General features: G+C 39.2%; 2 protein-coding genes across 2 annotated transcripts; both read left to right on the top strand.

Annotated features, from left to right (window-relative positions):
* Positions 1 to 1044: 1044 nt before the first annotated feature.
* npm3 (nucleophosmin/nucleoplasmin, 3) lies at positions 1045 to 4362 on the top strand. The gene is made up of 5 exons (XM_072677759.1): positions 1045 to 1538; positions 1922 to 2007; positions 2096 to 2215; positions 3229 to 3322; positions 3516 to 4362. Exons 1-5 carry the CDS (start codon positions 1466 to 1468, stop codon positions 3614 to 3616), a joined length of 474 nt encoding a protein of 157 aa, XP_072533860.1. The 5' UTR covers positions 1045 to 1465; the 3' UTR covers positions 3617 to 4362.
* Positions 4363 to 7440: 3078 nt separating this feature from the next.
* On the top strand, positions 7441 to 13331 carry arl3a (ADP ribosylation factor like GTPase 3a). Its single transcript, XM_072676868.1, has 6 exons — positions 7441 to 7518; positions 9696 to 9839; positions 10536 to 10652; positions 10849 to 10899; positions 11223 to 11408; positions 12003 to 13331. The coding sequence occupies exons 1-6, from the start codon at positions 7516 to 7518 to the stop codon at positions 12048 to 12050; spliced, it is 549 nt and encodes a 182-aa protein (XP_072532969.1). The 5' UTR covers positions 7441 to 7515; the 3' UTR covers positions 12051 to 13331.

The following is a 13331-nucleotide window of genomic DNA, read 5'->3' as shown; positions in this document are numbered from 1 at the left end:
ACCGAACGTAGCTGAATGCATTTATCAGAAGGGATGTCCACAAACAGTTGGACATCTAGTGTATGTAACCTTCAGCGCATTAGTGACATCCTATTTTTGAGAACTGAGACCGAGAGGGCTGGCAGCGCTGAACTACACTGAGTGCTGCCAGCGCGCTGTTGCATGCTGCACTTTCCAGGCCAATCAAGCACTTTAGGCAAAGCAGGCGTTCAATATTTGCCAGTAATGGGAAGCCTACACTATACACATCTACGCCCCCCCTCGCCTAGTACACCTGATTCAACACTAATTAAAACTGCAACTAGTGCTACATAAAACTAAAAAATCCCAAATAGATCAGTTTTATATTGTGGTTTTAATACGTTTATTGATCTTCAGCGCTAAATTAGCATTAGATCAGTTCTTGTTTCAGTACATCTGTAAAGTGGTGTTTCTCATGTGGTCTACTTAAATACGATACGTGTTAAAATATTCTAAAATTAAACTACATTTATAGCGAATATCGTAATTTCAACAAAGTACTTCAGTGATCTGTATAAAGTACACTGTATAAAGTCCTCACTAGTGCTGGGATGTGTAGTCATTTTGTCAGCGTGGCCACATGTAGCTAAAAAGCAGTGGTAGGTATTTACTATATGGCGAGTTGTCTTTAATTAATGATGTAACTGAATCCCAACCGACAAATCTCTAAAAGTCTGTATCTGTACATTATATATTAGTTTTATAGTATATTAGGTAATTTCACACAACCAAACAAGACGACCAGCGTCTTAACATATTTACCTTTGTTTAAGTGGTGATTGATTGATTGATGGATTTATTGATGTTTATTTGTTGAAAACAGTTTTTAATCTGTATTTATAAAATATTAGTAAAACCTTAAGGAGAATCAGGTCACAGATCGCCATTGTTTGCTAAAATGTAAAAGACAAAATCTGACCGTAAACAAACAAGTGCATTTAAAATATAATATATTTTATCAACAAACATTAAAATATTATTTTAAGAAGAAAGGGAAAGGTTCCTGTAGACAATTAAGTTCTGAAATGACTTTTTAAAAACATCTCTATTATATTTTATAAAAAGATCAGAAAAAAACAGAAGAATAACAACAATTGTCATGCAAAACATTAGCAAAACCCCATTCATTAATGAAAAGAAATTGTAGAAGTCAAATCACTTCTCATTTTAGCGACTCCGGTGAGGAGTAAAAAGTAGTAAAAATATTAATAGTAAAAAAAATTATTTAAACGTTTTCAAAAGATATGCAAAAGAAAAATCAAGCGAGCAAGAATATTATTAAAATACTCCCGATAATAAAATCTCCCGATATGAAGTTTTTGTGCCGATGACGTCATCGCCCCTGCGCCGCGTTCAGTGTACCTCGTCACATGTTTTGAAGGCACTGTCTGTGCTGTTCATAACTCAGCCTCAGTTCAACATTTACACGGATTATTGATCAAATATGTCGTTTTTAGAGGACGACTCCTCAGATGGCGGCGCCGGTGCACGTTCACAACTAGAAAGCTATGTTTTTAGTAAGCCAAGTTTCTGTTGTTTACATGCGTGTTTCCTCAGCGTTAGCATCCTGGCTAACACACGTGGAGCAATGCAGCGCTTAAAGCACCTTCACTCAAATACAGTGTGGCGTGGAAAAACCTCGTTCAGAAAATGTTTGCCAGTAATTTCAGCTACTGATGATTTTAACTTAATGGTAGAGAAGTCAAATAAACCTGGATTTGTTGCACGTGTTTAAACACCAGAGCAAAGCTCGATGTAGTTGTCATTGTATTGCACGGCTGGTGGAAGTTGCATGGCAGCTAATACGGCTCAACGTAGCTTTAGAGCTAGGTAAAGTAATGCAACACACCTAAAACTCTACGGTATAATAAATCTGTATTTTCGTCTTTGAATCCCGAAGGCTGCGAATTATCTTCGGAAGTACCCTTCTACACTTTTCAAGGCGACGAGGAGGAGGATTTGGAGCATTTTCTCGAGCTCCGAACGGTTGGTATTAACTTCAGCTCTTCAGCTCAGATCTGGAGTAGTACCTGTGTGTTCAGATGTTCTCACATTGAGCTTCAACCCCCTTTAGATCTGCCTCGGCGAGGGAGCGAAGGAGGAGAATAATGTGGTGGAAGTGACTGCCATGAACCACCAAGGAAAGAAGATCTCTGTGCCTGTAGCAAATCTCCACATATCCTGTCTTCCCATGGTAATGTTTTTTTGGGGGGCGATGGGATTTTATTTAGTTCACAAATAATCCAAATCATGTTTCTGATCCAAGGAACATGGCTTTGCAGTATATTTTATTTTCCGTTGATTGTTTTTATTCTAGAGACATTTGAAATCGGGGATACAGGAAGTTTATCTAATACAGTTTCCACCTAAACATGTGTAGGAGACAGTGTATTACTATGTGGATCGTCAATTATTGCGTCAATTATTAATGAGTCATTTTTGTAAAAATCTTTTGCCACATGCAAGGAGGGGCATCATTCCACAGAACACATTTCCACTTCTCCACTTCTCGTACTTCATACCCCTCTTGCCCACGCCTGACATTAGCCGTTGTCTGTGTCAGCAGTTGGTGCAACTTAAAGTAGCTGAATGAATTCAATAGAAGGGGTGTCCACAAACATTTGTGAGTGAGTGAGTGAGTGACAGTGTTATTTACTTTAATATGGTGATCTGTTACAATACTTTTGTGTACATAAAATTGGGCAATCTGCTCCTATTGGATTATATTCATCTTTAGTGTATTTCAGAAATCATCAAAAAGAATTGACCTTACCATGGATTCAGACGGGGCTGTAAATCGCAGCACAGAACACTGAATAAAATGCTGCTAATACTAATAATGTACTGTAAGAGTGTTAGTAAATTTGTATAGTTTGGAAGCTGTAAATATATGTATCTTTAACAGTAGTAAACAGTACCCTTTAATATATACACATCTCTGCCTACCTGTTCTGTATATACTGTACTTATTGAACATTCTGCACTTGTTGCTTATTGCAATGCTGGTTGGACTACATTATGTTGCCTTGTACTTGTACATGTGTAATGACAAAGTTGAATCTAATCTCTAGAGACAGACCCCTGTGCCATCATTGGAGTTTTCCAGGAGCAACCTGATATTTCTGCTGTGCTTTTGTAAAGCGCAGAATGTCTTCAGCTCTCTGTTACTGCAGTGATTTCTGATGGGGATTGTGTTCTTTCTTTCAGGTTAGTTTGGGGGAGTTTGAGTTGATGGCACCCGTGACACTTCGCCTAAAATCTGGAAGTGGGCCAGTGACTGTGAGTGGATTGCACCTAGTTGGTAAGTGGAAAGGGGGACTTGCTTTTCTTTGAGTTAGTCAGATCATGTCACATCACAGTTACAGGGGAAATGCAATTGTTTTAAATAGATAATGGATACATTTAGAACAAAATGTACTGTAACATATATATGAATGGATTTGCCTAATAAACAATCGCTGTTTATGAACAATGTAATCTCTCGCCTTCCTCAGCTTCAGAGAATGACGAAGAGTCAGAAGCATCTGACGAAGATGAGGGCTCAGAAGAGGAAATGCCCTCTATTAAACCTGCCAAGAAGAAACAGAATCTGTAGATTCACATTTTATGAAGATCATGAAGTTTTATAGAACATGCTATTCAATAAACGGTTCCGCTTACAGTTACAATGGACTGCAGAACGGAAATTTGAAGCTTGGATCTTTTTGCCAATTTTGACAAATGTTGGGAATTGTGACTCATCATGACCAGCTCAAAGTACTTCTGACTTTTTGGATTCCTCATGTGAATAGTATTTTTTGACAGGAAACACTTTGGAGTTAAGTTCCAAAATGCCACTGAGGCCATTGTTTGTTATTTCGACTTGCTAATTGAAGTTCTAAAGTTCAGTATACGGTAGAGATTCTTGACATGCAGCGTGCTTTAGACAGTCACTCTACTTCCTTGCCTTGGATATTTTCAAAAATGAAAGATCACACTCTACAAGTATTTTGGAATGAAATTCTACATCAATGTGAATTTTTTCTATGAGGGACAGTTATCTTAAAAGTTCACTAAGTAATGTTTTTGTGTTTTTCAGCTCACCATGGGACATTCCACACATGTGCTACTGTTTTGTAATTACTGATCTTACCAGTTTAAATCGAACAATTCTTGATGTACCTTTACAGTCAGGCACTCTGTATTTGCCTTAAGGGAGGTCACCAGCAGTGATGTCTGCAGTTTTGCATGCATGGCTTAGATTTTAGTTCAGGGGTGGGGGTTGAATTGAGCATTTTTCTTTTTTTCTTTTTTTTTGTTTTATATATTTCTAGATTTTATGAATAAATCTCCCTGTGTTTACCAGATCTGTAGCAACCCATTATTTTTGCAGCTGTTATAAGTGCTATTAGGCTGTACTATGTAATGTGAAACATTGGAACGGTAGGATCAGATGGCTGGAAACATAAAACTGTCTCAGAACTCATACAGAAATACAGAAAAATTGCTGCACTGCCCATTTCAGCTCAAAATAAAAACAAAGGTGAGGTTGTAATATCTGACCGATATTACAGGGTGCCAACAGACGTCGTTGCAGCTCTTGGAAGTGCTAGACATCTTTGTTTGGTTATTAAAGGTAATTTTGCAGATTTTGTGAGAGTTTGTGTGTGAGGTGTGGCAACACATGTTGCGGGTGTTTTTGTGCAAGCATATAAAGATAGAAGCTAAAAGTATGGTGGAGGCTGATCACCCAGAACATTTGAATAGTTGTTCTCAATCAATCATTACAAAATATAAAGGTAAACCATACTGAAAAAGAATTGTAGGACCCAGTAAGGATTTCTGGTGGTTTGTAGTGGTGTCTAATGTTTTTCTAATGGGTTGATCTGTAAAGGGTTCTACCGGTTTTAAAAGGTGAACTGGTTCTACACTGTGTGCAGAATTATTAGGCAAATGAGTTTTTTGATCACATCATTTTTATACATGTTGTCCTACTCCAAGCTCTATAGGCTTGAAAGCCAACTACCAATCAAGTAAATCAGGTGATGTGCATCTCTGTAATGAGAAGGGGTGTGGTCTAATGACATCAACACCCTATATAAGGTGTGCTTAATTATTAAGCAACTTCCTTTCCTTTGGCAAAATGGGTCAGAAGAGAGATTTGACGGACTCTGAAATGTCAAAAATTGTGAGATGTCCTGCAGAGGGATGCAGCAGTCTTGAAATTGCCAAACTTTTGAAGTGTGATTACTGAACAATCAAGCTTTTCATGGCAAATAGCCAACAGGGTCGCAAGAAATGGGGGCGGGGGTGCAAAATGACTGCCCATGAATTGAGGAAAATTAAGCGTGAAGCTGCCAAGATGCCATTTGCCACCAGTTTTGCCATATTTCAGAGCTGCAACATTACTGGAGTATCAAAAAGCACAAGGTGTGCAATGCTCAGGGACATGGCCAAGGTAAGGAAGGCTGAAAAACGACCACCTTTGAACAAGAAACATAAGATAAAACGTCAAGACTGGGCCAAGAAATATCTTAAGACTGATTTTTCTAAGGTTTTATGGACTGATGAAATGCGAGTGACTCTTGATGGGCCAGATGGATGGGCCTGAGGCTGGATCAGTACAGGGCAGAGAGCTCCACTCCGACCCCTCCGAGGTGGGGTACTGGTATGGGCTGGTATCATCAAAGATGAACTTGTGGGACCTTTTCGGGTTGAGGATGTAGTGAAGCTCAACTCCCAGACCTCTTGCCAGTTTCTGGAAGACACCTTCTTCAAGCAGTGGTACAGAAAGAAGTCGGTATCGTTCAAGAAAAACATGATTTTCATGCAGGACAATGCTCCATCACATGCATCCAAATACTCCACAGCGTGGCTGGCCAGTAAGGGTCTAAAAGAAGAAAAAATGATGACCTGGCCCCATTGTTCACCTGATCTGAACCCCATAGAGAACCTGTGGTCCCTCATAAATTGTGAGATCTACAGGGAGGGAAAACGGTACACCTCTCTGAACAGTGTCTGGGAGGCTGTGGTGTCTGCTGCACGCAATGTTGACCGTAAACAGATCAAGCAACTGACAGAATCTATGGATGGAAGGCTTTTGAGTGTCATCGTAAAGAAAGGTGGCTATATTGGTCACTGATTTGTTTTTGTTTTTGAAGGTCAGAAATGTTTATTTCTACATTTTGTTATATTGGTTTACCTGGTGAAAATAAACAAGTGAGATGGGTATTTATTAGTTTTTTGCCTAATAATTCTGCACAGTAATGGTTACCTGCACAAACCGATATCCTCCTAAGATCCAAATCTAAAGAAAACCACTCCAACTTCCAAAAATATTAAGCTTTGATATTTGAGTCTTTTGTGTTGATTGAGAACATAGTTGTTCAATAATAAAAAGAATCCTCTCAAATACAACTTGCCTAATAATTCTGCACACACTCTAGATGAATTTTTTTCAGAACCATCAAAAACTACAGGAACCACTTGTGATATCTAATGCTAATTATTCCCTTTTCTATTCCAAAGCAAAATTCCTATTTTAGTACAGTTCTGTATGAGTATACGATACATGTACACATGTTTCACCTTCTCCCCTCCGACAGGTGCTTCAGCCAAATGAGGATTAAAACCACCAGACTGCAGAAAAGCTGCTGTCCTCACAGCATCACACTAAAAACAATTGCTGTTCACAAGCATTCCTATACTTAACCCTTCATTTTCTGTTCTAGTTTGTTCCTTGCTTCTTATTTATCTCCTGTTGTGTTCCTACCTGCTACCCAGTTGCTGCCCTTAGCGTTTTCAATACGTTTTTTCCTCAAACGTGTGTGTGTGTGAGAGTGTGTGTGTGTGAGAGAGAGAGAGAGAGAGTCTGTGTTAAGTGTGTAATGTTTAGTGTCTGCAAGCTGAAGTTACTAAAGACAAATCCTTTGTGTGCAAAGAGTTGACCAATAATGCTTGGTACTGGTTCCGCTTCTGAGTCTAACCCTAATTTTAGTTCTGATTCTGGTTCTGGCTCTAATTCCAGTTCTGGTTTAAATTCTAATTTTGGTTCTGATTCTTGTTATAGTTCCTAATCTGGTTCTGATTCTGATCTTAATTTAATTTTAATTATGATTCTGGTTCTAGTTTTAATTCTGGTTCTGATCCTGATTATTGCTATAGTTCTTATTCTGGTTCTGATTCTGGTCTTATTTTCATTTTGGTTCTGGTTCTTGTTATAGTTCTTATTCTGGTTCTCATCTTAATCTAATTTTAGTTCGGACTCTAATTCCAGTTCTTATTCTGGTTCTGATTCTGATCTGCTGCTGTTTATAGTTCTGGTTATTCTCATTTGACTTGGGTTTGTCCTGACTCTAGTGCTTATTAGTTTCTCTGACTCGGGCTCGTGCTCGCTCTCTTCCTGTGTTACTGAATCTTCTGATCGGTTGCTACAGCCTACAGAATGAGCTCGTGACGTCACCTGGCTCCCCTAGTAACCCCACTCGGCGTCTCCGCAGGACAAACAACACCAACATGGTTTGTAATTCAGCCGCTGATCGGTTTATTATAAAGCTGTCGCAACAGACTTAACTCGATACGTCGCTTGCTTAATTTACAGATATTTATGCCACGTTAAGGATATCTAACCATGCTTTATATTTGGTGGACAAACTGGCCATCGTAAAAAAAAGAGGACGCTAGCTAGTTTTAGCGGGCTAATTTGCTAACCAGCTAACGGACACGGTATCTAAGGTAACGAGCTAGATTAGAGACCCAGAAAGACGGCGGGGTGCTCCTGTCAATATGACCCGCAAAGCACGAGCTGCCGTTATTGCCTGATCAGTGTCCTGGTACCTGTTGGATGCTAGCTAGCAAAATACAGTTAGCTAAATACAGAGAAATACAGCTGAGCTGACTGTAGGTTTATGTTCATGTCTGTTCACGCAGTCTACAGCAGGTCTAACGGCAGACATTTTTATTCTGCTAGCTAATTCAGCTAGCAAACTTTATTGTTTACTTGGCAGCCTATAGATAGTAATCACGTTTAGTAGCTAATAAGTAAGAGAGGTTTGGTTCTCCTACTCTGTTTTGTTAAGACACGTTACGCCTTTCCATTAAAATGTGATCCAATTGAGAACGGAAAAACACCTGAACGTGTGTGTATATGTGTGTGTGTGTGTGTATGTGTATATGTATGTATATATATATATATATATATATATATATATATATATATATATATATATATATATATATATACTGTAAGTGTGTGTGTAGATATTTTAATAATTATTATTATTATTATTATTAATTTTAGATTACAGGCTCGTCCATTTGGCAGTGGCGTACTAATGATCACTGGTACATTACAAGTAATTCAGTAATCGTAGATGGCTGATTTAATACTTTCAGCATGTTTGTGGGTTTATGGTTCCGGGATCCTTTCGGAGATGTAGTTAGCCAGCTGGTTTGCCTCCTTGAAGTTAAAACGAGAGGCACAAAATAGCGTTAGGACAGTTTTAACTTGCAGATAAAACATTATATCACTTAATGATCCCTAGAAATTCAATTGATTAAAAAGTAGTGATGATCTTCTGAATGAAATCAGTTCTTTGAGAAACATTGCGAGAAAAAACAAACAAACAAACAAAAAAACAACTGTGTGCAAAACACCATCAGGCGGTTTAACAGGACTGGCAGTGTTTGACCAACAGCTGGAGGATCTCGAAGAACGGCGGAATGAGACGAAGCTGGATTAACGCAAATTTAAGCAACAACAAATTATAGCTTTTTAAAGACAAAACAATCTGGATTAAATGTTCGTGCAGCTGTGTGAAAAATCATTATTTTAACCCATAAATGAATACCAATGTGCAATCCTTACATTATACCGCACTGGTACTTCTAAACAGGAATGTGAAAATACAGATGTTTATTAAATTAAATATTTTGATTGATTCTAAAATGGTAAAAAACTATGTTATAAATAAATGTTTAGGACAGGAACTACTTTTCCTTCCGCCATATTCGTCTACTGCCCTTAGATACACAGTGGCTTCTCATTTTACTAAACCGTGACTTTATTTAGGAAGTTAATGTAATACTTAATAATGTAAAACTTTACAGTATAAATTGTTGTTTTTACAAGTGTTCACTGAAAATGTCCGAAAAGGGTATAAAAACAAAAGTATTGGTAATGGGATATTATCCTTGTGAATACTTGGTCTCAGATTGAAAAGAAAATTAGTGATTTTGTCCATGTTTGTTCCTGAACTAAATAAAGGTCAAAGATATGTAGTTAGAAGAGAAACTCGTGGAGTGATGTTGGGAACAATTGGGAAAGTTTTTTTTTTTACTGCTCATCTGCAGAAACTTAGCTTTGGTAGCCAAATATCCTTATTTAGACTTCTTTCAGCCTATTTCCTATCAAATTGTCTTCAATCTTAGCTCTTGATCAGTAAAAGTTGTGTGCAAATGTGTATTTTTTCTAATAAGGTAGCTTTGCCCTCTTCCTGAATCCTAACAGAATAGCACGCAGTTAAAGAAAACAGCCAGTATGAACATTACATCAGTCATTGTAGTCTGTAGCTTCCTTGCACAGATCGTTTTAACCCATAAACCATCTTGACAAGTCCGTTCTGTCGTTTATCCTTTGCCTTATGAGATCTGTCAGGTTTTAGGGACTGTGATGTGATTGAGCTTTTGTGCTGCAGGGTTTATTATCAATCCTTCGAAAATTGAAGAGTGCCCCAGACCAGGAGGTGCGCATTCTGCTTTTGGGCCTCGACAATGGAGGAAAGACGACACTACTCAAGCAGCTGGCTTCTGAGGACATCAGTCACATCACCCCTACCCAGGTACACATACACACCCACACTAAAGATTTCCCAGGGATAGGTGCCTTGTCCCATGCCCTGTACACTTTTGTGTTTCCTTTGCTCTGCATAGAATCAGAAAAGTGAGTTTAGCTCAGCTGTTTTTCCTGCTCAGTCCCACCTAATAACCCTGGTAACTCACTGCTGAGTTGATCTGGGTGTATGTTGCCAAACTGTACAGAGTTCCCCACCCTTGCATTAGGTAATTTTAGAATCCCTCATGAGCTGAAAATACTTATGATTGTTTGTTTCCCTTTACTTGTGGAAAGTTTGTCCCCTGCTTTTCCAAGAATGTAATATGCGAGAATTGGCATTCCTTGTTTCTGGGATGACCGTACAGTAGGGTAATACAATTCTCGCTACCATTTATTTCTGGACAAGCTGAGAGATATAGACACATCACTACAAGTGAAATAAGCATGGTGAGGCGGTGAAGTAACAGTACAGGATTATACACAAACATTACACTGCGGTACACAGTCCTCACAAGTGTTCTCCTATCCGCTTATCCAAAGTTACATGATGCTGTTAGCAGCATGCCGAGCCTGGAGTAGCAACAACAGTGACACTATTCTCCCTAGCACAAATCAGTGGATAATCAGCATGATTATTTTAAGGTAAGAATGTTACATAGTACTGCTTTAATGCATTTCATTGTGCTTCTGTTATCTTCACCAGGGCTTTAATATTAAAAGTGTGCAGTCCCAGGGCTTCAAGCTGAATGTTTGGGACATAGGAGGCCAGAGGAAAATCAGACCATACTGGAGAAACTACTTTGAAAACACTGATGTTCTTGTAAGTGTTTCCACTTTGTTTCAGCTCTTGATGTTTGCATTGTGGACATTGTGGAAAGTGTGGACTAATAGAAAGTCTTAGCAGTGTGCTATTTCAGTTTACCCTGCAGCGTATAACAATAATAATGACCAGCTTTTTAATATGCTTGCTTTAATGATTTGCCCGTGCTTCATGTTTGTGATCATTTTTATTTCAGATATATGTCATTGACAGTGCAGATCGAAAGAGATTTGAAGAAACAGGACAGGTAAGCATGATTGTATGTGTGTTTTAAAAAGAACAGAGCTGACAGCTCTCTGCAGGAGGCCCCATAGATTCAACTGAACAAGCCCCATCGCCTTCCTGTTGTAAAACGTGTGTTTTACAGCACTTTTGTGAATTGTATGGTGGTAAGGATGGAAATAATGCAAGTTCGGAAGATAAATCCACTGTCAGCTCTTGTAACATCTTGACACAGAAGTTATCTGGGCAGTAAGCACTATTAAAAACAACAAAAGAAAAACAGTAGTGAACAATTCAAGTCAAGTCACTAGAGGGAACTGTTCTTGATTGTTGTGGTTTTCTTTACAGGAACTGTCCGAGTTGCTGGACGAGGAGAAGCTTAGCGGCGTGCCTGTTCTCATCTTTGCCAATAAGCAAGACCTGCTCACTGCCGCACCAGCCTCCGAGATCGCCGAGGGCCTAAACCTACACACCATCCGTGATCGCATGTGGCAGATCCAGTCCTGTTCTGCTCTGACAGGAGAGGGAGTCCAGGTACGTCTTGACGCTATTTTGTGGATAAGGACACTTTTACTAAATCAATAGAACGTGAATTCTAGGATTGCCGTTAATATATGATAATACACAACCTGAAGCATTCTGTTGTTTTCGCAAAATAAGGAAAAGAGGAAATGAGGCAAAGAAGCCCTGAGTACTGCTTCAAATGTATGTTTTTAATATTAACAACTGCTTCCACAAAAACTAATTTCAGCAGCTTGGAGTAAAGCAGTCACTGTTGTTACTTAGCAACGAGTGATCGGCAGGATGATACAGGTGAGGTGAAGAATAAAGTGCTGTTATCAGATATAATAACAGGCAAAATGCTTTTTTTTTTTTTTTTTTTTTTTTTTTTTTTTAACTCAGCGCTGGGATTTCCTGCAAACATCTTTGCACAAAGCATCCAAACACAGAGCACTCTGCCATCCAACTAACCGATGTCTAATTGTAATGTAAATTGCAGTATTATTAAAAAACTGAGGCTTCTGAGGCTTCTGTTTTTCCCACCTGAATGCCGTGTTCTCACATTAGTCACTGGCATGCTTTCTCCTTGTGAATACTTCTGACTTGCCTTCTATCTTGTTTGTTTAGGATGGTATGAACTGGGTCTGCAAGAATGTCACAGCAAAGAAGAAATAGGAGCAATAATACATGTCAGCTATCAGGCATTGTGTGAAAAAGTGAAATACTGTGGACTATGTGGATTCTTCACCAGCTGGTCCAGGTTATGGGGGAATGAACTCTACTCTGACGGCAGCTGGGGAGGACTAGGACAAGGCCTTTAACCCCTGACCCCTGCAAATGTCAACCACCACTGCACTGCAAGTCCCTCGCCACATTCCCCATGGATCCACCGTGTCCTGTCATCAGTTCTACTGTCACTTTACTGTTCTTTCAGCCTAAAACTCTGCGACCACTACCTTTACAATGTATACCTAACCAAGTACTGCAGCTGTTAAACTCTAACACAGACCCGAAACACCAGCGCTGGCCAAGAACAGGCCCTGCAGACGCCTAAAATTTTCATTTCAATACTGAGAGCTTCTCTTCTTTGCCCACTCTGTATGCGCTCTCTTTGCAAAGGCTTGTTACTTCACGTATTACAGTTTTATGATGTGTGATCAGCCACGGAAAAATGTGTGCTTGTGCACATGTGTGCGCTAAGTGTGGAAACTGGGTTTTGTGTCGTTATTCGATGTGAAGTGTTGCTTTTCTGGTCAGTGCACCAACTTTAGTGAGACGTTATTTGACTACATACTAATTTGAGGTGTCGGAGGACATGGACACACACTGTAGGGTTACCACATATCCTGGTTTTTATACGTTGCTACTTTAAGACGATTGAGAACATTTTTGAGGGTTGGCCTTTTGCATTTGTGTTCTCTCCTCCAATGGAACATTCTGCTGGCTTGACCCTTAGTGTTATGAAAGCTCAGAAGAACTCAGGTGCACATACTAATTTGATTAGTGGGAGACGAGTATCAGACTGAGACACCTTATACCTCTGGAAGCACGGCTACCTTCTCTTCCCTTAAGACAGAACGTGAATGGAATTCTTGACAGGTGTGCAGGTAACAGGTTTAGCAAGCTTAAGCATCTGGTTGTAGAAGAGGAGAGGTGATTTGTGTGAGAGAGACAGAATGCTTGGTGGTGGACTGATGACAACGACCGAAGTAGAGGAAAGAAGCATGCTCTGAGGCATTAAGAAAAGGAACCTGTGTGTGTGTGTTTAATTTCTGTATCTCCTGAGGCCTCAGTACCTCAGAACATAGTGATGGTTTATGCTGATACCTATAATTATTGTTGCTGTACTGTTTTCTTTCTTTTTTTTATATCTTCATTCCTTTAAAAAACAACCTGGAGAAAAGCTAATGTACACAAGATGTTCTCCTTTGATTAAACCATACACTTTTTTCTTTC

This window comes from Salminus brasiliensis, chromosome 4 (assembly GCF_030463535.1).
Source record: "Salminus brasiliensis chromosome 4, fSalBra1.hap2, whole genome shotgun sequence".
Taxonomy (NCBI): domain Eukaryota; kingdom Metazoa; phylum Chordata; class Actinopteri; order Characiformes; family Bryconidae; genus Salminus; species Salminus brasiliensis.
Note: the sequence above shows the minus strand (reverse complement) of the source record. Positions and strands in the feature narration are given on the sequence as shown.